General features: G+C 41.6%; 3 protein-coding genes across 3 annotated transcripts; all 3 read right to left on the bottom strand.

The window, feature by feature from the left end:
• Positions 1 to 136: 136 nt before the first annotated feature.
• Positions 137 to 9,954, bottom strand: plcxd1 (phosphatidylinositol-specific phospholipase C, X domain containing 1). The gene is made up of 7 exons (XM_053322506.1): positions 9,934 to 9,954; positions 2,523 to 2,652; positions 2,276 to 2,418; positions 2,047 to 2,175; positions 1,160 to 1,315; positions 485 to 665; positions 137 to 381 (listed from the first exon to the last, which is right to left on the bottom strand). Exons 2-7 carry the CDS (start codon positions 2,644 to 2,646, stop codon positions 137 to 139), a joined length of 978 nt encoding a protein of 325 aa, XP_053178481.1. The 5' UTR covers positions 2,647 to 2,652; positions 9,934 to 9,954.
• On the bottom strand, positions 7,101 to 17,208 carry jade3 (jade family PHD finger 3). The gene is made up of 12 exons (XM_053322505.1): positions 17,071 to 17,208; positions 15,189 to 15,257; positions 14,981 to 15,040; positions 14,796 to 14,878; positions 14,546 to 14,703; positions 14,246 to 14,436; positions 13,864 to 14,075; positions 12,376 to 12,543; positions 11,129 to 11,245; positions 9,594 to 10,052; positions 8,745 to 8,862; positions 7,101 to 8,589 (listed from the first exon to the last, which is right to left on the bottom strand). The coding sequence occupies exons 3-12, from the start codon at positions 15,027 to 15,029 to the stop codon at positions 7,772 to 7,774; spliced, it is 2,373 nt and encodes a 790-aa protein (XP_053178480.1). The 5' UTR covers positions 15,030 to 15,040; positions 15,189 to 15,257; positions 17,071 to 17,208; the 3' UTR covers positions 7,101 to 7,771.
• Positions 17,209 to 18,834: 1,626 nt separating this feature from the next.
• On the bottom strand, positions 18,835 to 23,261 carry rp2 (RP2 activator of ARL3 GTPase). Its single transcript, XM_053322054.1, has 5 exons — positions 22,976 to 23,261; positions 21,202 to 21,870; positions 20,325 to 20,439; positions 19,454 to 19,539; positions 18,835 to 19,365 (listed from the first exon to the last, which is right to left on the bottom strand). Exons 1-5 carry the CDS (start codon positions 23,138 to 23,140, stop codon positions 19,282 to 19,284), a joined length of 1,119 nt encoding a protein of 372 aa, XP_053178029.1. The 5' UTR covers positions 23,141 to 23,261; the 3' UTR covers positions 18,835 to 19,281.
• Between the last annotated feature and the right edge of the window lie 2,763 nt (positions 23,262 to 26,024).

Below are 26,024 nucleotides of genomic sequence, written 5' to 3'. Positions count from 1 at the left end.
GATAAGTGCAATTTATATTTAAATGAATAATTCAAGTACTTAAGTATTTTTCTGTCACTCTTGAAGAAACAAGCTCAAGTGTGTTTCATGCTGTAATTCACATTTTTTTTGTAGAATAATGCATATTGGTAAAAAGTCATGAAGACCATTTCAGTAGTTTCTCATTCAGTGAAACGACAGCTGGTACAAACTGGCTCTCTGTGATAAAGTCCCCAGCGATGATGTTGAGAGAGTCCACTTTGGAGCCGGGAGTCTGCTCCTTCACCCAGCCGAGCAGCGTCGGGTACGTGGACATCACCAGGTCTTTTAGGGACTCTGTGGGATGTGTGCAGATGTACTTCAGGTCCTCTGTCAGATTAATTCCCGTGACGAAGAAACCTCCTGAAACACAAAATACACACAAGATTGAAGTGACAGTAATAAAATGGTAATAATTAACTTTGTCTCTACTATATATCTGATATCAAAGTTACTGGGATATTACCTGGTCTACCACGTTGTTTCCTGTGTTCAAACTCCTCAATGAGAGCCTCAGCTTTGCATTTGTTGGCCCACCAGTAAGGAATATGTGGCCACAGGTCACTGTGACAGCTGGCAATGGTGTGTTCATAGGACACGATCACTTGGTAGCCCATATCCCACAGGTGTCGAAGAGTTAACACTTCCTGAAATTAAAGGAATAATGGGCTGAGTTTCATTTTCATTGTAATTTAAAGGATGAGGCTTGCATTCTTCTATTAGAAAAACCCATGTAAAGATGTAAACTGTCTCTGTCTTCCATCATCTGTTCATTCCTAATTAAGACATGAATCTTTAAAAATGTGTCATATGTACAGTAGTTTCAGCTGGGCTCTGTAGTTTACAGCAAACGTTACTCAAACAGAAGAAAACAGCACATTTGTTAGGGACTATTTTCAGCGGCGGATTAATACACATTTGGTGTGGGATCAGCTAAAATACACTACAATTTACAGTGTGTTTTTAATAGTTTTTGGACAACAATGGAGCTCTATGGCACAGAGGAATAGGATAAATTGTTAGGATAAATGTATTGATTATTTGAGTCTTTTCAGGAGATTTATTAACAACATGAAAATTGTAAAACATCGCCAGGCTTATCGTTTTAACTTCTTATACAAAACAGGAGGAGTAGCCGTACCATTTTGGGACAGAGTTTGGAGGTGAATATGTTGCGTATGGTTCTGAGCAGCCTCATGTGGAGATCCTGGCTCAGGCCGAGGAAGTGACTGAAGGAGAGGATGACCACCTCTTTAGGATGAGCGTCCAGCCACTCTTTTATCTCAATAAGAACAGTCTGTAAAGGAAAACACCAGTTGACATTTATTCTTCCGCAGGATAATGAAAGATTTACAGTTTTGCACGATTGGGACCTGTCACAGGATCTGTTCTGTGGTAGGATGTGATTTTTGGCATTCATCCGAGGATTTACTAATGGAGCGTGTCAAGTGTGTTCAATCTGCCAGATCTGCTCTGGATAAATAAGACTTTTTTTTCCTACTCACCACCTGGCAGCTCTGCTGGAAGGCAGAGTTGAGTGAAGAGCATTCTGATTTATTTCTCATAGATACGTTGAGTAGCACAGCTTTATATTTGCTGCATGATTTCCTTTGTAGCATCACAGATAAGCTCTCTTTGGTGGCCTTATCATCAACATTGCTATGCAAGATTAGCTATGTTTTTTTTTTTTTTTTTGCAACAAGCTTGGTGAAAGATTTACAGAAGTCTAAAGCAGGAACATTTTGTTTTTCACTCTTATCAAAGCAATAATGGGTTAAGGCACATTTAAGAAATAGGTTAAAGAACAGCATTCTAAATAAAATGGCCGCAACTATAATGTTGATTTTTTTTTTTGGAGCACAATAAAGAGAGCAGAAACAGGATGATTTAGTATCTCACTGCAGAATGAGTGAATTGTTGTTCTTTATGTTTATCTTTATGGTTATTGTTCTCGCAGCCTTTACAGGATCGTAACTCTCAGCGTGGAAACATCTTGTGAACATTTGTGTGTGCATGTCATTACTTCACCTCCACAGTGAGCGTGGTGTAAACACCGTGGTAGAAGTACAGATCGGTGGAGCTGTCGTTGGGTCTGTGTGCGATCCTCAGGTCACAGTATCTGACCCCACAGTCCAGCTGCTGCTTTATAGTGAACTCCTGAGAGACACAGGACACACAATATATTACAAGATACAGCAGGAAATATTATTCAAATCGACAAAGAGTATGTTCTGTGGCCTTTTTTGTGATTTATTACCTGGGTTTTTGCCCATTTGTACACAAAGGGGCGAATAAGGGGCTTCATGTACTTGTCCAGCTTTTGAAGCATGTCTGGCTGGGTGAGGTCAACGGGGGATCTGTCATTCATATCCAGACAGTAGGTTATGGCATTGTGGCTGCCTGAGTGGAGAAAATACATTTCATTATTATTTAATGTATTAGCAACTAAGAGAGTCTAGACCTCAATGTGTCTAACATTTAAGCAACAGCTAACTTCAGCCTACCTGGGATGGCCAGGTGGTAGAGGGGAATGTCCAACAGGGCACAGGGCAGGTGAGTCATCCAGCTCTCCATGGGCAGCTCTCCCAGGCTCAGCTCACTCACTCCGGACATCACAGCCGAGGACATACTGAGCTCCAGCTTCTGCAGCCCGTCAGCAAACACACATTTAATCAATGGTGGAGGAAGTACTCAGATCCTTTACTTCAGTAGAAATACTCCATTATACGTAAAAGTCCTGTATGAAAAAGTAAGTAAGTATTATGAGCTTGATGTAATTAAAGTGTTACAGTAAAAGTAGTGGTTTGGTCCCTCTGGCTGACATCATTAGATTATTAATAGTGAAGCATCATGTTACTGTTGTAGCTGCTGGAGGTGAAACTAATTTCAACTACTTTAGTTAGCTAGTTTAGTCCAGTGGTTCTCAACCTAGGGGTGGGGCCCCTCCAAAGGGTCAGCAGATCAATGTAAGGGGCGGTGAGATGATTAATGGGAGAGGAAAGAAGAAAAAACAAAAGTTCTGATACACAAATGTGTTTTCAGTTTTTGGACTTTTACCTCTAATCTTTGATTTTTGCTGAAATATTGGATCATTTGAACATTTATTGAAATGAAAGCATGTGAGAAGTTTAGAGGGAAAAATCACTATTTTGTGGAGCTGTAAACAACTGATAGACATCTGTAAATGTGAGCCTGACTACAAACTGCTTTTTGGAAAAGGTCAAAAGACAAAAGAGACACCACTGGTTAGCTACATATTTAATAATGTGTTGTATTTTAAAAGCTTGTTATATTATGGAGTTGAAAGTAGGATATTTCTATTAGACTTTTTATTGTAGTGGAATGGAAGTATACAATAATATCAAACACAAATATTTAAGTAAAACATAAGTACCTCAAAATTGTACTGGAATCAATGTACTTAGTTACTTCCCAGCACTGCATTCAATAGCAGCCTTTCACCACAGCATGTTTCCATACAGGGATGCTGCTATTGTGTCAAACTGAAACTACATGAAGGCAGTCTCATTTGTGTGGAGGGTTAATTCATATACGTGCACAAAGAGGAACTTGTGCATATAGAGGAACTTGTGCACCGTGTTCACAGTCACACACACACACACACACACACACACACACACAGTCAGTCAGTGGAGCAGTGCTGTTTATCTCACACTTACTTGATCAAACTGACGCTTCCTCCAGTCGCCAAACCAGCTGAACCAGCCCAACCGGCACAGAGGACAAACGCGATGCTGACTACAATTAAAGACGTGTACAAGGAGAAGCGGTCCATCCCAACGCTGTAGGAAATGTCATGGCTGTACATAAAACATGTATGAATGGATCGAGGCAACAAAAAAAAAGAAGCGTGGCCATGCACGTCTCTCCCCCAGCAGCTCCGTCTGGTTACCTTTTCCACCTGCACAGCCCGGGATGCTGAGGACGCTGGGCCCGGCTCATTTTGAGTTCAGCTATTGATTATCCATAGAGAGGATCGATTATCCACGTGCGATCTGCCGGCTGCTCGTGTGCATGGGTTCTCAGTGAGTCCCCCTCAGCTCCCTGCGGTGCAGCGGCGGGATGTGCGGGCAGGGCGGACGGGTAGCACCGCGCCCGCTGACAGATCAGCAGATGTAGAGAGTCTCTGTTCTTAAAGAGCCCGCTGACATGTGGAGATGAGAGTTCACTGTTCACTCACAGAGCACAGAGAAGTGATGTTCATGTGCTGTTTACTGTGGCTAAAAACTACCTAAACTCCCGCTACACTGCTGCTCTGCCCTCACCTGTAGTTACCCCACCTGTCCCAGCAGGTTCCACAACACCTGCTGAAACGTCACAGATGGGGCGTGGCCAAAAATACAACCTCCAGGCATTGGTCCAGCATTGATTGATTTTCAATTTAAAAAAAAAAACATTAATACTGTCATCATACTGTGAAATATATATCAGTTTCAGGTACTCATATAACCATGGTCTGTGGTTCCCAACCTGGGGTCTGGGACCCTCCCAGGGGTCACCAGATAGCACAGCTGCCCTGTGCAGTTTTCTTGTTAAAAAAATAAGTTATGTATCATCACAACACATATTGTGAATCTTTTTCTTTAATCATCTGCACAACCTATTTCCTGCATATTTTAAAACACACATCTCTTTCTTCCCTGCTCTTATTTGCACATTGCTGAGTTTATTTGCATTTCTTACCACCACTGGTATCGATCAGATGTGAAACTGGAGACAGGAGTGTGTATTTTGCCGACAGTGTGCTCACACGCATGTGATTAAAAAAAACAAAAGGACCCACTCATAAAAACATGTCCTCATAGTCTTACTAGTGGCGGGAAACTCCACAGGGTACCTTTATCAGACATAATGAATTGAGTCCTTTATTTTCTCTTCCTTATGGTAAGATGGATGGATTTTAGAAGTTCCTCAAATTCAAATGAAACAAAGTGAAAAGGAAGAAGTGCTTACTGAAACTGAACTGCTTGCGACTACACATTGATTTACTTTGAAGGGTCATAAGTCATAAGATTAGGAACTGCTGACCTAACTAACGGAGCCTGTCTGGGAAACAGTAGTTGTCCATTCTGCAAAAACCTGAATAAGATGTATGCAGGCGGTATCACTGTTTTTATCTCATATACCAACTATGTTTCAGATGGTTCAATATGTTATTCATGTGATCAAAACTGCTGTCACTCATTAAACAGTGACTCTTAAAATGCCTTGATATTCACCTCAGAGTTTGGAGACTGGTATACATGGATTTTTTGGTTGAATGACAGATAAGCGTTGAAATATATCTACACCAGAAGTTGACCTTTGCACTAAAATGGACTTGAAGAGAAGAAACTGATGAAGTTGTCAGTTTGCTTGTGATCATTTGGTCTTTCTCAGCTTCTTCAGCAGGTCAATAAACTCTGAAACAGCACTAACCAGCGTGGTGAAGCAAACTACACAAGCTGCTCCACCGCCTTGCTGACTTTAGATTTAATCACAACAGCTTTCCCTTCTCTACGGCTTTCTATAGAGATATTTTTCACCATGTAGCCGGTTACAGTACTCAGTATAGTTCACGCCGCCTCACTAAGTGCAGCCATCATTAATTAATGTTATTAGTTGCATCTGTGCTTTTCGTGCAATGGCTTGTTCACACATGCCTACCTGCTCCACTGTAGTGCTGCTTTTAGTTAATAGTGTAGTGATGCTGCCATCTAGCTTCAAATCCAAAAAAAGTGATGGAGAATGAAATGATAACCAATAGCACTATTATATAGAGCCTCCTGTTTCTACCACTATTCATCTTGTATTTTCTCCCCCCCCCCCCCCATGACTCAACCTTTTTATAAACTTATCTGAAAAAATTGGGTGCTGCAAATGTTGCTACTTGCAGCTTTCAATGGGAGTTTCCTATTTTATGAGCTAGCTGGCATAAAATAGCTCGACATCTATCCGCACAAGGAGCACAATTTTAATTTTAAAAGTTTATTTTTAAATATGCCTTCAAAAAAGGCAAATAATAATGTATATGCATGTGAAAATACATATCTGGATTATTTATCTCATTAGTGTGCTCCTGTTTTTGCATTTTACAACCAACCGTAAGTAAAAAAATCACACAACATATCTAAAAGTTGCAAATGCTTCCAGTCAGAGTTCATTCATGCTGTACAGTGGGTGCATCTGCATATGACTGCAACGCTCTACTTAATGCATTCTCTGTGATTATTCCTCAGCAGAAGCGCAGACCCTCCACAGCAGCATGTGTTAACAGCAGAGTGTGCATTTGTAAAAACGATTACAGTGATGTAGGTCAGGCATGAAAGCCGCGTCTCACTTTGGCATGACATTTCTGGTTCATGAAAATGTATGTAGCGCTGCCACTTCTGTCTGCTTTCACTCGTTTACACTCCCACTCTCTTAAAAGCGTTTCACAAGGCGAGGTGAACGATTAGATGCCGTCTGCTTTCTCTGACCTCATCTGACTAAGTGGTTCGGTCTTGTTCTGAGAGGTCAGCTCAGGTTAAAGACTTGTCTGTAAGAAGGCATTGGAAGTAGTTGAATGTGAATACTTAAAGCACCAACTGAGATGTGGATGATGAATCGGTGAAAAGGCATCAAATGCTTGTCAGAGGACTTGAAATCATTTTTCATTTTATAACATATTGAGGCAAAGTTCTACAGTTAGTATAAAAACACAATTAAAAACAGTCAAATTTGAGAAGTTTTTCATAAAAATAAAATAAAAATGTGTTTCTTACTAGTGCATCTGTATAAAAAAAAAAATACAACAATATCCAGCCCTAGTGACCCAGCTGTGCCACGGTGTTTATTATCAAATCAGGGACACAAGTAACAGCAAAGACTGCAAATATGCAAAGTATGCACATTTCAAAATAAAAGTCTGTGGTGATGAAGGCTGATCAGTGAGTCTCTCTACCGAAGGACACATCGGGGAATGTTATTACACTTTCTTACACGTGTTTCTTCACATGATCCACGACATACTGTAACCTGCAAACCTCACGGTACTAGTATAGTGAAACTGCATTCCTACTGCACAAAAGGCATGTTGTTAAAAAAAAAAAAAAAGAGAGAAAAAAAAAAAAGACTCCACTACTTTACAAATGTAAAAAGGTTCATCGAGCCGGTTTATCACCTGTGTGTGTGTGTGTGTGTGTGTGTGTGTGTGTGTGTGTGTGTGTGTGTGTGTGTGTGTGTGTGTGTGTGTGTGTATGTGTATGTGTGTGTTTCAGGTTGGCTGTAACAGACAGTGTGCGACAAAACAGGTGCAGGAGATGCTCGGATTCGCTACAGGACTTCCACCTGGCGTGTCAGGTATAATTTGTGGCCGCGGTGATGTTGGGAGTGTCGGCGGAGTGGAACATTTTGTGATTCGGTTGTTATTTACACGCCAATTTCAACATCGTATGTACAAATGTTATAGTCAAAGGCGAATTAAACCGGTTTCACACAAAGTTGTGCAGAGTACAAATGTAACTCAGGAATGATGTATTTGTTCCTCTCAAACTAACACTGACGCGCTTTTGTTTTTTTTGACGGCGAAATCCATCGTGCATCTTCTCCTGCTTTCGTGTGTACAGCACCGTTGGCACTGTGGCGTGTTCTGGTCCCTGATAGAGACGTGTTCAGAGAGACGGCCCCGGCACTTAGGAAGACTGCCAAGAGGGTGCGCGGAGAACAGTGGCGGCGGCGGTATTGGTGAGCGGAGTCAACGAACAAACGGCCGTCACCTCTGCACCGGGTGTCTGGAGCCCAGCGACTGCTTCCCTCTGCTCACTCCTTTCTGACAGTCCCGCCGAGGAGCGTCCGGCTGCGGCAGCCCGACCTGCCGCCGGTGCCTCCCTTTGGCCTCTGGCTCTGAGTCACTGAGCTCCAGGTCCGGACAGTAACCGTCGCTGTCCTGGTAAGAGCGCGCGCTTTTCGCTTTGTGTTCGGATACGGGTTTAACCCATAGTCTCTCCTTGGCGGAGCCCTTACGGGACAGTTTGTCCGAGGCCCGCAGGTCCTCTGTGGTCCGTACTAAGTTAATAGTCGCCTCTTTGAAGGACCTGCCAAAGTGCTCCATGGCAGACTTGCGAAAGCTGCTCTTGTCCAAAGCTGCGTTTGAAGCGTCCTGGTTGCCGGCCGTCTGGCAGGAGCTGTCCTTCTGAGCCACGAACTTCTCCAAGAGGCCGTTGGGTTTGGCTCGCTCTTGGTCGAGTTTGCCGTTGCTGTTGGACGAGTGGCCGTGGAGGGCGGCGTGCAGGGCTAAGGGTTTGCCGCTGGGTTTGACCGCCAACGCAGAGCCGCTCGAGGCGGACAGACGGCCGTTGGAGCGCTCCTCTCTCCGGCTGCGACCGTGCAGCTGAGGCTTCCCCTGACCCAACCCTTCACCGCCATGTTCAGTCAGGTTCCCGCTATGGTCCGGGCAGAGTGGACCATTACCGGATTTGGAGCTGGGGTTCCCGTTTCCAAGTGCTGAGGCTTTGGGCATTTTCAGCTTAAGAGTTATCCTCGGGGGAGGACGAAACAGTAAACCCTCCACTGGAAATGAAGCAGGAAGGCCTTAAAGAGGACAAAGAGACAAATATGTTTAGTTTACACAACAAAACACGACCAAAAATAACCTGAACATTATCAGAATCGTCCGTTAGAAATTGTAAAATGTGTGCTTGTGGTGACAAAGCGATAAGCAAGCTGAAACACAACAGATATCTCACCAGCAGAGAGCTCCTGGTTCAACAGCTTTACATGAAGGTTGAACATCTGCTCCTGAGCTTTACTCTGCAGCAGCTTCAGCTTCTCCCTCCGACTCACCATGTAGCACAAGTTCCTCACCTGCAGAATGAAAAAATGATCTCAAGTCACACTGACTCTTTGGTTTTCTTTGTTTCTAAGCTGTTCTGACAGTTGGTTTGAGATCTGGACCCTGACTGGAACATGTCAGGACATTAAATTTGTTTTGAAGTCATTTTGAAGTGTGGCTTCGGCTGTCTGTTTTCGGGGTTGTTTGATTTGCTGGGAAGGAAATGTAAATCTTTGCGTGTGTGGCAGTTCTCTTGAGGACTGCAGCAGGTTCCCTTTCAGCATATCTCTGTAGTTTTTGGCACAGTTTTACCTTCAGCAGCCTTTCAGCCCTTGCAGAGTCTTTCTGCTGATGTGTGGGGATTGATTTGTAGAGATTTGATTTAGTGTGATTCCTAGTAGAACAGTCACACAGGCAGAAACTCCCCTGGGTCTCAGCTCAACAGACCCAAATAAACACATTAAATCTGTTTGAAATATACTCAGAATGTGATAAACTCAAATTAGAGCATGAATCGAGGAGCAGAAGCACCACGGTTATGTAAACTAATGACGTGCTTACAGGCCAAATTATGAATTCTAACACAGAGAATATCAGGCATAAAGAACGCCCACAAAGCAACCATCATCATATTATGAATACAATTAAGTTCAAACACAGTAGAGAGTGTGAACCGCTCTGAACTCGCTCTGTAAACAGAAAAAAACAAGACTCAGCACTAAAGACTCAAACACTGCAGTCTATAAAAAAAAAAACAACCTACCCTCTCTAAATCCTGTCGCAGATGCATGAACATGCGCATGCGAGTGTGGATGGTGTCCTCCTGAGGCTGCAGCACCAGATTCTCCTCCTCCTCTTTAGGGGGCAGCAGAGCTTTGTTAAAGTTGGCTTTCCTCTTCAGCTTCCAGTACTGGTAGATGAAGTCAGCCAGGTGCTCGGAGAGTCCCAGGACCTGAGCCAGCTCCCCCAGCTGGATTAGAGTGAAGAACTCCTCCTCCAGCTCCTGCAGTCTCTGCGCCCGCTGGCCCACCTTACCCGATTCGCCGGGTGGTTTGGAGCGAGCTGGGCTCAGGCCGGCCTCGCCAGATTTGGACTTGCTGTGCTTCAGGCAGTAAGACTTGAACTTGACTTCGTCGCCTTCGTCCAGGATTGTCTTCATCTCCAAGCTGTGCTCAAAGGCGCATGTCACATGGAAAGGAGTGGTGCAGTTCTTTACCGAGCACTGAGCAGAGAGAAAGAACAGGTAGTGTGTTTACATGGACTCCAGTAAGTGGGAATAACAAGATTATGGTAAGAGTAGGATTTAAATGTATACATTTTTTGCAGAAATCCAGCATCCCCACTAACCTGGGTTTACATGATTAGTTTCATAATTGGATTACTGTCTGGGAAGTTGTGTGTAGCTAGAAATAGCATCTCATCAATGCCGCCAAGTTAAATAAAGGAAAATGGAGGCGGTCAAGGAGACTCATTCAGAGAAACATTGTAAAAGAATATATTAGCTTTCCTTTCAAGAATTGGGTTTTAGATTAATACCAATTTTAATAAAAATGAAGCTACAACAAGCTGTTTGTTAGCTTAGCTTAGCACAAAGACTGGAAACAGCTAGCCTGTCAGCACCAAAGCTCACTAATTAACATGTTATATCTTATTTACTCAGTCCACACACACACACACACACACACACACACACACACACACCCACACACAAAAACAGTGTAAAAAGGCAACTGGTGCTTGGCTGGATGCATGAATGTGTCCTCTGGTTGCCTAGCAACCTCAAGCTGACAACAACCCCCCTCATTTCCTGTCTTTATACTAGTCTAACCATGGGTGTAATTTTCACTGTGGGAAAGTATTCAAAATTATATTTTTCTCCTCTTTCAGGGTTGATTTCAAACAGAGTCCTCTTACTGTCTGTACTCTAGCTAGAGAGAGCTAAATCTTCTACTATCTTATCTCTGCTATATAACGTATGAATGGTACATTTGAGCACTTCATGTGTTTTGGGGGTGAAAATTATTTTGTAGCAGTAACAATAAATGTTAAAAAGACTGCAAATCTGACAGAAGAGGGTTTAGAAAATAGATACATGGAACAAATATCAATCCCGGTATTTGGACCTTTTCCCCAATAAAACTGTTCAATATTAAACTTCCACACTATTTTACCACTTTACAACTTTCCAGAGGGTCAGATTTTGATACTCAAAGGGTGGTTTTAGGGTGAAGTATCCCTTTAATTGAATAAACATAACCTTAAATGAATAACATTTCTATAGCTGTGATCCTCACTCACCTGGATACATGCGCCTGTCTTCACTTTGCACAGACTGCAGATGAGAGACCAGCGGCTGGGTGGGATGTGGGACACTTTGGTGATGGGCTCCATCCTCTCTGGACAAGCAATGCTCACCTACAGAGGAGTAACGTTTACAGCGTGATGAGACATTATTCATCTTTTACTGCGCATTGATATTAAGAGCCAATAGAAGATATACACTCACTGCCACTTCGTTAGGTACACCTGTTCAACTGCTATGCAAATGTCTAATCAGCCAATCATGTGGCAGCAACTCAATGCATTGAGCATAGCATAGCATGGGTGTTGGTGCCAGACAGGTAGGTTTGAGTATTTCAGAAACTGCCGATCTGCTGGTATTTTACTGCAAATCCATCTCTAAGGTTTACAGAGAATGGATCAAAAAAAGAGAAATGATCCAGTGAGCTGCAGTGCTCTGAGAGAAAATGCCTTGTCGATGGCAGAGGTCAAAGGTCAAAGGTGAATGCCCAGACTTGTCTAAGCTGATAGAAAAGCAACAGTAACTCAAATAAGCCCTCGTTCCGGTCGAGTATGCATAAGAGCAGCTCTGAGCGCACAACATGTTGAGCCTTGAAGCAGATGGTCTACAGCAGCAGGAGAGCGCACCAGGTGCCACTGCTGTCATCTAAGAAGAAGAACAAGCGAAGCTACAATTCACACAGGCTCATCAAAATTCAACAACAGAAGATTATAAAAAATGCTGGCCCAGAATGATGAGTCTCCAATTCTGCTGTGATATTCAGATGGTCGGGTCAGAATTTAGCATAAATAACATGAAAGCATGGATCCATCGTGCTTTGTATCAAGGGTTCAGGCTGCTGGTGGTAGTGTAATGGTGTGTGGGGGGGGGGTATTTTCTTTGCACACATCACTTCATTTTCTTACTACTTCCAGTAAGATAACACACCATGTCTCAAAATTCAAATCATCTCAAACTGGTTTTTTAAAACATGACAAAGAGTTCACTGTGCTCAAATGCCCTCCACAGTCACCAGATCTCACCACACCATTAGGATGTGGTGGAATAGGAGATTCACATTATAGATGTGCAGGCGACATCGTGATGATCATATCAACATGGACCAAAACCCCTGAGGAATGTTTCCAGCAGCAGAACGAATGCAGTTTAGAAGGCAAAAATTAGCCCTAGTATTAACAAAGTGCACCTAATAAAGTGGCCGGTGAATGTGTGTGTGTGTGTGTGTGTGTGTGTGACGGTTTACCTCTGGTATCCACAGGGCGCAGCTTACATGTGCCCACTTGGTGCCCGCTCGTGTGGCCTTCATGGCTCCGCCCTTCAGGGGACACAGAAGGCACTGCGGGTCGATGCTGAGGACGCACGTTCTGCACAGCCAGTTCCCAACAGGCACTTTGACTATTCCGTAGCAGGCCTGAGAGGAGAGAGGGAGGTTCATACAGTCTGTCATTAATGTGATAATTAAATTTACATAAAAACGGTGTATAAGACGCACCTTTAACCTTTTAATATTTTTTCAGTTTAAAGTGAGGTGCGTCCTATTCACCAGTAAAATACAGAGAGGTTGGATCAGGATATGATCTCATAGGTATGTAAAAGGTGCTCCACACTAAGAACGATAACTATAACTTTAAACATAATGATGTGAGCATCCATACTTAAGAACTATAACGTCCTATAAATGTCCTAGTGCACACTCTAGCTGTTCTGGCAGCTTATGAAAATAGACCTGTTACCTCTGTATGTTGTGCAAAAAAAATGATTGTGTGTTGATCAGAAGAATTCCGGGACATTAGTTGCTGTGATGTTTCAGTATTACAGAGCAAATGATGTTGAAGTGCGATGTGGAAAAGCATGATTCGAGTGTAGTAGTATATTTACGCACAGTGACAGCTCTGATAAAGAGTTTCTGAGACTCGAGTAAGCACACAGGTACACACTGTATCAAATATGTGAAGTTACTGTGTTCTTTCAAAAGTTCAAAGTCAGTTAAGCAAATAATTACCAGACCATTAACCTATCACTGTTTCAGGTGTAATCTGGGTTTTGATTGTGCTTCTAATAGATGTAAATTGAGGAAGTTTTGGAGTGTAAACATATGTGTTAATAAATGAGTAACTACTGGTACATTCAAATAAACCAGTCTTTAATAGGAAAGTGTTTCTCCCAGCAGACATCTCCCATAATAGACTGCTTTTTATACACCAGTTTTTACGGTAAGTCAATGTGAAAGAAGACAAGAAATTCTGATTAGTAATGAAGTGAAATAGACTAAATGTATCTTTGGATCAAATAAAGAAAAAGAAAAACACTTCTCTACAAATAATTTTGGACATGTTTAATAACCAACCTAACATCCACTACACTTCCAGCACTGGAGTAATTTCCTTATTGATAATTTTGCAGATTATTTTCTCTGATTGATTGGAGCAGGCATCCAAGGTAACATCTTCAAACATTTTGTCTGACCAACGAGCCAAAACCAAAAAAGATATTAAATTTAATATTTAATATAAAAACGAGTAAAACACGGCTTTAGAAATAGTTTTCATACTAGTATGCTGATTCATTTTCTTTTGATGCTGTTGGCACTCTATAGAGACTTGTATTCAATAATAAAGTGACTTAGTCTATTATTATTATTTAGCTATTTTATTTGATTAAGTGTTAATAGAGAATCAAGATTAATATAGTTTCGGTTACATAACTAAATGTTAGGTGTGCTCATGTCTACCTGATGCACGCAGATGTTGCACTTGTCACAGAACACCATGTCGTTCCCTTCCTCGCTGTCGGGCGAGCGGCACACGTCACAGATGACGTCCTCATCGTACTCGATCCCCAGACCCTCCACCGTCTCGATGGCGTGCTTCATGTTGTCGTGGCACTGACTCTCCAGGGCCTCCATGGCGCGCTCCATCGTCAGCTCGTCTATGGGCTCCTCACCTGGAAAACAGACAGGGACCAAAAAAACCCCGGCAGACAGTCAGAACCACATCAGTCTAAATCTTAATGCTCTTATTTCCAGTTTAAGGACACAGACGTCCTCTGCTGCAGAGATAGACTACACCCTCCACTTTTACGGTGGATTATCCCTTCACGATCCCGCTCCTTACCCATGCAGTCCAGCTCTCTGTTGAGCGCGTGCAGCCAGTAGAGGTCCATGTCGTCCAGGTCGTAGCGACACATGGCCTCCGCCAGCTCTTTGATGTTGACATATCCCGGCTCTGTCGACTCCTGGCCCGAGCACTGGACGTACTTCCTCTGGTGGGAGTAAAGCACTTCCTTGGATTTCTCCGCTATAATTCTGAACACAGATGATCAAAAAGAAACCTGTCAGTGCTGCAGAGCTCTTTGAAGGCTGTAACTAGTTATAATAGCATATTTATCTCAGAGCTCCAGGACTTCAGCTTTACCTGACTGACGGCTGTGGGATGGTATCCGGACTGGCCGGCACCTGGACTCCCTTCTCCCACTCCTGCTTCCAGGTGTCTGCCAGCAGGTAGTAGTCCTCAGGAGAGACGTGGTGGGAGTCCGGCAGCTTCATGGCACTGATCAGGTCTTTTCTGAACACCTGTGGGAGAGGACGAGCCACATAAATAAATCAGATGTCGGCCCTGATGGGGTTAGCAGCGCAGCGCCTCATGTGGAGGGAGGGTTACTCACTTCAGCCGGTTTCTTCGGGTCAGAGGCGGGGGTTCCCGATTTACTGCCATATTTGTTGGAAGAGCAGAAGGAGGTTGAGGGACCTAAATCAAGACAGAAAGGGAGAGAGAGGGGTTAAAAGTGAAAGTGAGCTGCAGAAATGATTAGAAAACACAGTCTGTGTCAGGTTACGGCAGGTGACTCACTCTCATTGTCAGAACTGTCGCTGCTGCTTGAGGACCTGAGACGTTTCATCCTGTAACATCCTGCAGAAGACGAGAGGTGCGGCATTAAAACATGACGGAAAAAGGGAATTTAAGACCCTTTAGAAACTGAAATGAGTGTTTAAATCATTATACAATTCAAGCTTAGATGAAAACCAACAGTGTGTGTTCACAGGAGACAGCTACTCACCATAAATTTCAAATTGAAAAGCATGCTAGTGGATTCCTCTGATAAACCTTTAACCACTAAATTTTATACCTGCAAAATAAGAAATACAGCAGTAAGAATTATGGCAGTGCAGTCAACGAAAGATGAAGGTGTAAAAAGATGCAAAAAAAACCTCCCCCAAAACACTGTTCATTATATTGCACAAGTTGCATTTCTCTGATTCTTTTAATCTTTTTTTTTTTCTTCCTTCATGAATTGGACAGCTTATAGCGAGGAGAAATAGAGCAGGCAGACGCCGCAGGTTCACAATACGCGCCTTTAGCCTCCTGAACCGCCGGGACGACTCATTAAAAGGTCTCAAAATACTGAGGGAGTCAAACCCCGAGTAGCCCCAAATACAGTACGCTGTTTCAACAGACAGGACATGCCTCACATTCCCCATGAGGACAGGAGGGGTGGGTGGGTGGGTGGGTTGAGAGCGTGAAACTCACTCCACTCTATACTGAAGTATAAGTTAAATACACTAATGCAAACTGCTGAGGAAAGAGTGGACGCAGTTTTAAAGTAGTTACAAAGTCCAAACTAGACCTCAGTGATTCCTCAGTGAAATTACAGGGGATGGGCGATACACAAAAATTATAAACACTGATTTACTCTGGGGTGTGTAAATCTGACAACAGAACTATAACGTCATTTGTTGTTGGGAGATCTTCCCTGACTTTAAACTCAGTGCTGTTTTAAAGAGTGAAATCCAAGCACAGTAAACACAGAGTGTCCAGCCTTTACAGCACAGACTGTTGTTGTTGTTGGTGGTGCACTCAGAGAGTCCGGCATCTGCTACTGACACCACCGAGTCCACCTGTGAGTTCAGATCACTCAGCACTGCTACATAAACAACATGATTAATAAATTATGAGTTAACGTCTCAAATACAAACCTACAACTCTGACTCGCTGTGGAGAACTGGAGGGAACTTTTACACGATTCAGACAAAGGGTGCCCGTAATCTGAGGCAGGACAATAGTGTTAAACTCCCAGTGATTTAGGAGGCTGGTAATAAAAAGACTAATGTGTTTAATGAAATAAAACTTTTTCAATCATTATACAAAAAAACAAAATCTGTTGGCTGTATGATTCTGTGTTTTCTGCTCTTAGTGAACTCTGTCTTTAAGATGTTTTACTATGTACTTCATCCAACTGCTACTTTATGGCTTAGGTGAGACATCATTATAAAATGTAATGAGACTGTGTCTGTGTCATAACTCTACTCCAGACTTCCTCATACTGCTACTGTTAATGTACTCACATTTAGGGGAGAAGGAAGCCCCTCATATACAGTATAAAGTGGACGGATATGACATCACTCTGATATGAGACTACTGGATAAGAAGCGACAATGAGCAAACTGCTGTTACCACTTTGTTTACATTTCTCTCCTCGTTTTCTTCTGTATGTAATAAAGTCAGGCTGCTAGCTGTACTTAGCTTAACTACAGGGACGTTGGGGGCGCTTTTAGAGACATAAACCCTTTAACACAGCTACACAAAGTGCCCTGCCCTGAGAACATTGGCGCCAAACACATACACACACGCACACATACATAGAGAGGCCTGTTAGCGGGCTGCAGGCTGTGGAGAAATCAAACATGAGCGCCACCGTCGTACAAAGATGTCACTTCCTACACACATTAAAGACGAATATTTCTGGAGCTCGGCGGGGTTAATTATACATTGCAGTGAGAAGAGAAGTATCACAAACGTTTACTTTCCGGTCGTTAACGTTAATGTAGTAAAGAGGCAGAAAGAGTCCCAGAAAAGGAGCAGGCCCCGTGGCCTGGAAACACCATCCAGGGCAAATCCTGGCACACTGAACCCCCCCTGTTCTTTCATTCCTGCCATCTTACCTCCAGTCCTCGCTCTGCTGTCCGCTTTATTCCCACAAACAACCAAATCCTCAACATACACTTAGAAACACAGAGCCAAGCCCTCTATCTGCGCATTCATTTGATGTTTTTTGTGTCCCACCACAGTAGGAACCTCCTGGGCTGCAATCTGTCCACCACCACGGCACAACAGCTCTATTGTACCGCGCGTCCCGCCGGGTCCTAAACCCCGCCGATTTCCCTCCAAACTGTGTGCGCTCGATTTACGCACCGGCGTGTAGCCTGAGACACTAACCAAAGCAACTCCTACACAACTGTAACATAGTGATTAAAAAAACAAAACAAAAGCAAATAACAGTCCAACATTCATCTGTACGCTTTCAGATACTGTACAGTGTTTAATATGAAGTAAGAAATTACACATAAATGTGCATGCATGGAGACAAATTGCTAAAGAAACTAAAAACTACGCTGAAGTACAAAAGGTTCACGAGTACAACAGTACATCACCAGAAGTCCCTATGTATATTTTTCTTAAAGGCAACTGTACAAAACTGTTGGCTAAAACTAACCCTCCAGACATATTTCAATATGTATAAAATACAAAATGTTCCATTATGTTGTTCAAATCCTTAAAATGACACATCTCTTCATTCCCCCTCATTAAAAATTCACAATTTATAAATATGCAAATATTGTTCATTTCAGAATTTTAACTGCTGAACAAAAGATGTCTCCTGTAAATGAATAAATGAAACACAGTCTGGGTGTCACACTATGACTTAATAGTGAGTCAACTGATAGAAATGTTATTTAAGATGGTGAAGAAGGTGGAAGTCAAATAGCTGAAGTGAAAGCTGCTATGTGGGATTAACTGAGCTGTGAATGAGAGGAAGACAGCATATTGTTACTGAGGTCATCATTGCAATACACACGACTCATTCTGCCTGAAGGAAACAATGGCATGAGTGTTTTTCCATTAGATACTGATCTCTAATATATAACCACTGTGTCTGCTAAAACACCACAGAAAATATTTCACTAATTTGACAAGTGATATTCACGAATCACACTTTTTTCCCCCTACAATCTTACACAACATAGGAGCCAGTCAGACATTGAGAGCTTGTTTCCAAAATTTTGATCAAGTTACAAAACGGAAGAAGAAAGTTTCCTCTTTAACATTTTTGTGGTTTTCTCATAGTACATCATTTGTTTAGTAAATGGAAACTTTAACATAATGTGGATGTGCTGGTGACTATAGAAACTAAACTAAACCATTTACTACATTGTGGTTATAGACTGTTGTTACCTTCATTTCATGTCTACAATCATTATCTGAATATATAAAAAGCATGAAAACAAAAACAACAAAAGTCACACAAAAAGAAACTTTTACTAAAAATTATGACAAACATCAATGTGTTTCTATACAAAAACATTCAGTAGAGAGTATAAAACAAATATTACAAAATAAAAATAAAAAAACTGATCACATGAATTGCCTACATCAAAAAAAATCCCAGCAATTTTACACCTGCTTACATTTACACATATTCAGCATAAACTGATCAGTTCAGACACGCGCTCAGCCTTTCACGATTCAACTTTGGCCTAGCATATAATCAGTAAAGATGTAGTTATCATCTACACAGCTTGTTTCAAATATACACAACTTAAACACAGTCCATTATCTAAACCACATACACACATTAATCCTCATCAGAATTAAAAATATTGATTTATATATAAAATATTTTATCCTCAGGCATTCTTGTGCCCCACCCCCCCTTTCCCCCGGCTGCAGAGATTGTTTCAGGCTTTACAGGAAAACAAAGCTTTAAATTAAGAATCACATTTACAGCAAAGAGCTACATTCACAGTTGATAAAAGCAACAGAACGAGCACATACATTCAGAGAAATATAAATATTCACAGCACGCTTAGTTAGCAACTAATGGATGTTAGGTGGTTTACAGCGAATGTTTTACTCCTAGTTTTTAGATGATGATGCAAAGACAGACTCATGGTTGATGAATTTGTTGTTCTATCAAAGGCGTTATCAAACACAGTCCTTAATAGTTTCCTTTTCTACCTAGTTTTTTTTGTTTTAGGATAAAAAGAGGCAAAGAATTGGACGCTAATTATAAATCAACCCAAACTGGACGGCAGGGGTTTTTTTTTTTTAGACACTCTGAATCAGTCTGATGAGAGCTTTGTTCTGAAACTCATTCACAAGCCCATCTGCATGTCAGCAAAGTTGAAGAAGTTGTCCACGTCTCGAGAGGATGTGTTCTTATTATCAGAGACGTAAACCTGCGAGAGAAACCAAAGTTAAATGTTCCAGGCTTGGTGGAGGAATTTTAACTAGAGAAAGTGAAGTTATGTGAGTTAAACTGCTTACCTTGGTCCCACTGAACACTTCGCTTGCAGTGTTCTTGCAGGCTTCCACCACTCCATCACCGTTGAGCTCCAGAGCGATGACGGGACCTTTAGTGATAAAGATACAAGAGTCACAATCGTGCAGCGCAGCAACAACCACCTCCAACTGCTCTAACTTACTATAAGCAAATTCTGTTGTTTTTAAATATAATGACCAAATTTGAGTGCTGACTCAGTAGATTTTTGCAATGTGGTGGCACTGGAAAGTTGGCAGTCAGCAGATGTGTAATCATAAGAATAAGAATCATGTGACTTTATAGGCCACAAGTCTTTCTTAACTTCTGAGAAATGGCAGAAAGAGACGACATAAAGCTGCTTCTAAGTAAGTAGGTGTAAAAAAAAAAAAAAAGGAGCCCAAAACAAACCGATTTCAAATAATTGATAAAGAATGTGCATTATTAGTAGCATTGTTTCAGAATAAGAATCAGCTTTGTTGGACAAGTACATTAATGCATGAAAGGAATTTGACTCTGGTTTCTAGTAGCTATCAATACCCTTAATGTTCAGGAGATACATGCGGACAAACAGCCAAAACAGAGATATATCAATATAAACGTGATTACTACAAGAATGTAGATGGTAAAATATTTGTGGCCAGTTTAAACCTGTTAAGACACATCACGATATTTATTCTGCTCTGCTGCAATATGTACAAAACAACTTAAAGCTTGAGAGTGTGAACCCGTGTTGTATCTTTTAGGCATCTCAACAATCTACTGATTAACATCAGGCATGACAGGCCAACTCTTGAACAGCATGAATTTGAGAGATATTATGGAGCAATATAACAACACAGCGAAGAAAAAAAAAAGGCTGCATAAAAAGAAGATTACCTTTGGTGATCCACTCCACCAGGTCGTCTGCGTTATTCTGAAACACCCTCTTCACATCTTCTGGTCGCATTGAGACTTCCTTTGTCTGAATCAGCGTGAAACCTTGAGCAGTCGCCTGTGGTGACAAGATCATAGCAACAAAGAAACTGTAACTGCCTCAGATGTGGATACACAGTCTAATGCTTGTGTGATAGAGTCATGCATTTTTGTGTGACAACACAAACATAACTGGAATGTTTGAATGGTAACGCAGCTGGCTTAGCATGTTAGCTTAGCATCTCAAATACTTTACAAGTAGTCAGAGTCAACAGAAATGTGGCTCAGACTACCTCCATCTGATCTGAAAATCACATTATTTTGAATAAATCTGTCTCGTACAAGCAGATAACATGTTTATCTGCACGTTTATCTAAATGCAATATGTGGATATCTCAGATATTTCAAGGAATGTTGAGGTGTTTACTTCACAGAGCTAAACAGACGCAAATAAGTGAAATTTTAAACAAGTTCTTCATTTCACAAGCAGTCATTTGATGGTTTGAGATGAACATAACATCAGCTGAGCTTCAGTGATGATGCAACTCGTCTGATTTGGCTGACAAACATTTTAAATTCCTCTATGTTTTAAAATGACTGCACTGAGGAGGTGTGCAGCTGCTTGATCAAAAATCCCCATGTTTAAATTCAAAAAAGTGCAGCTTCTGTCAGTTAACACTGTGGTTTAGCTTTCCTTTCGATTCACACTGCAGCTATTTAAAGGCTGACCCCTATTTCAGTTTTATCAGCAGGTTTTTATGCATCATTACCACCACCGTGTTTCTAATACTACAGACTTCTTCTTTTTATCAACACCTCACTTCCCCACACTCCTCCTCACCTCGTGAATCAGTTTGCGGGCGTTTGCAGTCGTGTACTCTCCAGCAAAGAAAACAAAAAGGCAGGACTCTTCGCTGTCTTTACGCCTCCCTCCTTTCGTCAAAGGCACAATGCTGCGTGCGGGGTCGGTGGAGATTCGCACCGACTTGAACTCAGACTCAGAGTCCGGGGCCGGCACGAAATCCAGGACAGCTGAAGTCTCTGGCAACAGGCTCCAGTTGTTCTCTCCGGACACCGGAGTGAAGTCGTGTATGTTGCTCCAGTTGTTGTTGAATATGCTCAGCCCGGCATCCTTGAAGTGGAAGGCCAGCTCGGGGTAGAAGTACTGAAAGCAAGCGAATTTCATACCTGTGGATGATTCGATGATGGGCTGGGTGGCGCAGCACAAGAACACCTCCATCTTTTTACAGTCCCGCGTGCGAAACTGCTGACAGGCCACCACGCACTTGATGTCCTTACAGTCTCTGAAAAACACACTGCCCTTGATGGGCCCGAGAACGATGCGGCAGTTGACACAGTCGTCGATGGTGATGGTGGCCGAGTGGTCGAACACGTAGATGTCGCAGTTCTCGCACTCTTGTATGACAAACTGCTGCCCGTTCAGTTTGCCAGGCAGGCGGCCCACCGTCACATCTTTGAGCCCTGTCAGCATGTAGTCTTTGGGATCAACCTGTGCAAAGACAACGGAGAATAGATGAATATTCAAATGACATATTCAGAGATGCACAGATAGGCCTTCTTTGAGCTGTGCCAGTATCTCATGCATTTCCAACTCTTGTCATCCAATAACAATACTGATAGTTTTATTCTTTTTTAACATTGTTTCATGCTCCTTTTAAGCCCTTTTAATGTGAAGCACTTGGTGTATATCACTTATTTTGCACTTTGAGCTGCATTTCTTGTATGAAAGGTGCTTTACAAATGAAATTATTTATTTTAAGTGTCTAAACTTCTAGAAACATGCTTGCAGAAGCTTATAAGTTTCTCAAACATGCTTATACAAATAATGCACTATATTTCTTCTATACCTCTTTTATAAGTTGCATGCACATTATATTTTACTTGCAGGTGTGAATTCAACTATTTTAAGCCTGTCAACCGGATGTTGCATGTTGTCCTGCATTTGGTGGCAGACTACTTTTAAAGGTGCAACATCCCATGAGTCAAAACGGAAGTTGAACCATGGCTGTTGACGCCCATGTCTACACACACACGATGTAAAAGTGTGGTCAGCAGCTGCAGAACAGTGAACCACAGTGTTGTGTAGTAATCCGCTAATGAGATAACGTGGGATACACGGAGTGGCAGAGACAGAGAGAGGAAAAGGCTTTGAGCCTAAAACTCAAAGAGTGTTGTCCAAGTGCAATGAGCATTACATGCAGATCCTGGGCTGGTTAGGTAACAGCTGAGTACCTGAAGGCTGCACAGTGAATCTCAGCATCGAGGAAATCACTGTGAAGCAAATAATGTTGTTTTGGCACAACAGTCACTGACACTTTTTAGATTTCGGCATAGTTACGCTCTGCTAGCATTTACAGTATTTTACCTTTTTATCTATAGATAAGATGTGTAAATGTAGCTCACATTAATTGCACCTCTTGGGGGAAAAACAGTATCTAGCTGCCTGGAAGCGACTCAACACACGCGTTAATAGGTGTTTAAAGCCTGCAGACGAGCTGAAGGTAGCTGGTTAAGTCCCCCATTTAACATTCAGCTATAGGTTTGTGTCATTTCATCACTGTATTTAGCATTTTCGCCAGTCCTTTCAGCGTTACCTTTTCCCTCTTATCCCAGCTGTACTGCTTCGGTGGCTCGTCGGTGTTGTTGCCAAGGGGAACCGCGTTGCTTGTCGTCGTAGTTTCGACCGTCGTTGTTGTAGGTGTGCGTTCCTCTTTTTCCGACGACTTTCTTTTGGATTTTTTCGAAAAGAAGCACCCCATTTTGCTCTCTCAGTGGTGGCCAGATGAGACCTGTTCTCTAGGTGTAACGTTTGTGAGAAGAAACCGAGATATGTGACTCAGAAGCTTACGTGCACTTTTAGTTGACAAGATTTTTTTTTTTTTTTCGCTTCCCGTTTCCCCAGCGTCGCTCCACAACCAATCGATGCCGTGCTGGTCGTTATGTCAGCCAATCAAACAGAGTTGGACAGAGTGACGAGCTCATGGAGATGAGCGTGCACTCACGGTGCGTTCAGGTACTATCACAAAACAGAACTTCAGCAATCAGTTCTTATTTAAAGATATTTTAATGCTTGTTTATTAAAAACTACTGGCATATTTTTTGCAAGTTTAATTCAGTTTGTTGAAGACAAAAAAACAACACTTTTTGTATAAAGTATAACTTGATCCAGCATCAGTAGGGTCGGTCCAGTTGCATCAAAGGACAGTTACCATGGTGGTACCATGTACATTTCTTGTTTAAAAGTCAGGGGAAAGTATGGACATTTTTATTTTTTATTGTTCTATCTAACACTGAAATGTGGTAAGATTAACTGCCTACCAGGCAATACAGGGCAGGCATTCTGTTTGCCGAAACAAATTAACTGTGATTTTCATAGATTGAGTACATTGTTTGCAAAACAGTTCAAATATTCAAACTAATATGACAGGTTAAAATAAAAAGTAAGTTAATGAATACCTTTGTAGTGTATGCTGCAACTGTTCCTGTCCTTAAGTGTGGAATCAGTTGCAACACCTGACTTCTTCTTTTCAAATGCAAAATATGAGATTTTATCATACGTAAACATATTTCGATGACATGGAAACTAAGCTGGGAGATATCAAAATTTTGCAATGCAAAAAAAGTGTTGTAACAGTTTCCACTCAGAGTCTATAACCACTACTCAGGAATGCAATGGCGTTCCAAAGTTCATAAGTTCAACACATTTTATGTATTATTTTCCTGTGGCAGCAATCCAGTCATATGTTGTGCATTATGAAGTAGGGTGCCCTCAAAATAGATCAACCACAGCTAAAATCGTATCAGCTTGTATTTTTCAGAGTACCGTGAACGCACCTCCATCAACACATTGGACACACCTCTCTGGGTGTTGCCTTGTACCCATAACAAGCAGCTTACTGTAACCTACAATGTGGAAATAACTTGCCTCATATAAAATAATTATAATACAATGGATTTCAATTAAATGATTGAGAATAATAGTGAGTCATTTATGCAAATGTGCTGAGATGTCTGTGTTTTTTGTTTTTTATTTCTATTTCAACAAGTCTATATTTACAATGTTATGAAGTTTGAGCTATAGTGAAAAAGCACACAATCCTAAGACACACAACATGTAACCATGCCCGATCAGACATCAGATTACCTTGCAACTTAAGCTACAAGGTCACTCTAATAATAGGTAATAATCCCACATCCTTCCTTATGTGAAAGATGCTGTGAGGCCTGGCCTTTCTGTAGGTACACCCACTTTTCATTCATAACCTCAACATGGCAGACACAGAATATCCCCTCCAGGCATGTTTTAACACTTATACAAAATATGTGTCTGATATGGTTTTCCTAGAAGTTCAATTACCTTGTTAAAAATCCTTCAAATGTCTCCTTCATTGAAAGGATAATCTATGATCATGCAACTTGTCATGTAAAATGTCTCCTACTTTTTAGTTGTCACATAACATCTCATGTAAGTTGCATACTGGACAAAGATTGGCTCTAGACTTGTTGTGATGTCACAAATCACACAGGTTCAGTACATGTGTTGAACTCAGATTTAAGGAGAGCAACAATCCTACTTTAGCAGGTGAAGTTCAAACATCCAACAATAAGTAGTTATAATTATTATATTTAATAGTTCCTGGAGTGAGACACCGGACAGAAAGTCACCCATTGTGAGAATTAAAGATTAAATTAATGCTCAAATGGAAGGATTTTGGTGGAGAAGTCTTGTGAACAGCAACAGTATTTCTGTCCCTCTAATAATAAATACACAAGTCATTTATTGTTGTGTCAAGGCTGCCCCTGAATGACTGCATGAACTGTATTTTAAGTCACTGATGCATCACTTTTAAATTCATTTGAAAGAAACCGACACTTCTCACTCTAAGGGGACTTTACTTTTGCTGTCACTGCTGCAAAGCATGGCTGGATTAACCTGTTAGGGGACCTCGGGGCAAATATTTGTGCCCCTTCCCACACACACACACACACACACACAAAGCTGGAGTCATGCTCACCTGCCTAATGTAAGCCCAATATTCAAATGAATCATTATAATAGTCGATAGTAGTCTTTCTGCCATTTGCTGCTGAGCGGTTACCATATCAGGGCTTATTCTATAAAGACAGCTGTGTGATGCTGCTGTAGCCGGAAATGAGGTTAATGAGAGGTAATGGTGAATAAAAACAGAAGAATGGTGGGTCGTAAGACAAAAACAGCAGGTTGAAGGAAGCTTAAAAAAACTGTGTGGTTTCTCAATATGCTCCACCGCTTCCACATTACACACAGTCATTTGACCCATTCCTAACTTAAACTTATTAACTTAAAAATATTGATTGGAGTAACTTTGAGGTTAATGGTCACTTATCTGCTATACTAGAAGGGCCAGATAACATTTCCATTTTGAATTCAAAAGCAGATGTTGAGTATGGTGGTGATTACCTTTGAGTATCAGTTCATCTTTCACTTTACACAAGTAGTTTGATCTATTTTTAATGGGGGGAAAAAATTGAGTAGTGCAGCTTCAAAGTTTTAACACTAGACTTAGAAACAGGTGCATCAGAGTGAGTGTGCTTTTCTGTACATTTTGTGAACTAATGTATAATTTATGAAATGATGTGCATTTGACAAAATATGAAACTGCTA

Source organism: Scomber japonicus, chromosome 7, assembly GCF_027409825.1.
Source record: "Scomber japonicus isolate fScoJap1 chromosome 7, fScoJap1.pri, whole genome shotgun sequence".
In the NCBI taxonomy this organism is placed as follows: Eukaryota; Metazoa; Chordata; class Actinopteri; order Scombriformes; family Scombridae; genus Scomber; species Scomber japonicus.
The sequence above is the reverse complement of the archived record's forward strand: the minus strand, read 5'-3'. Positions and strand labels throughout refer to the sequence as shown.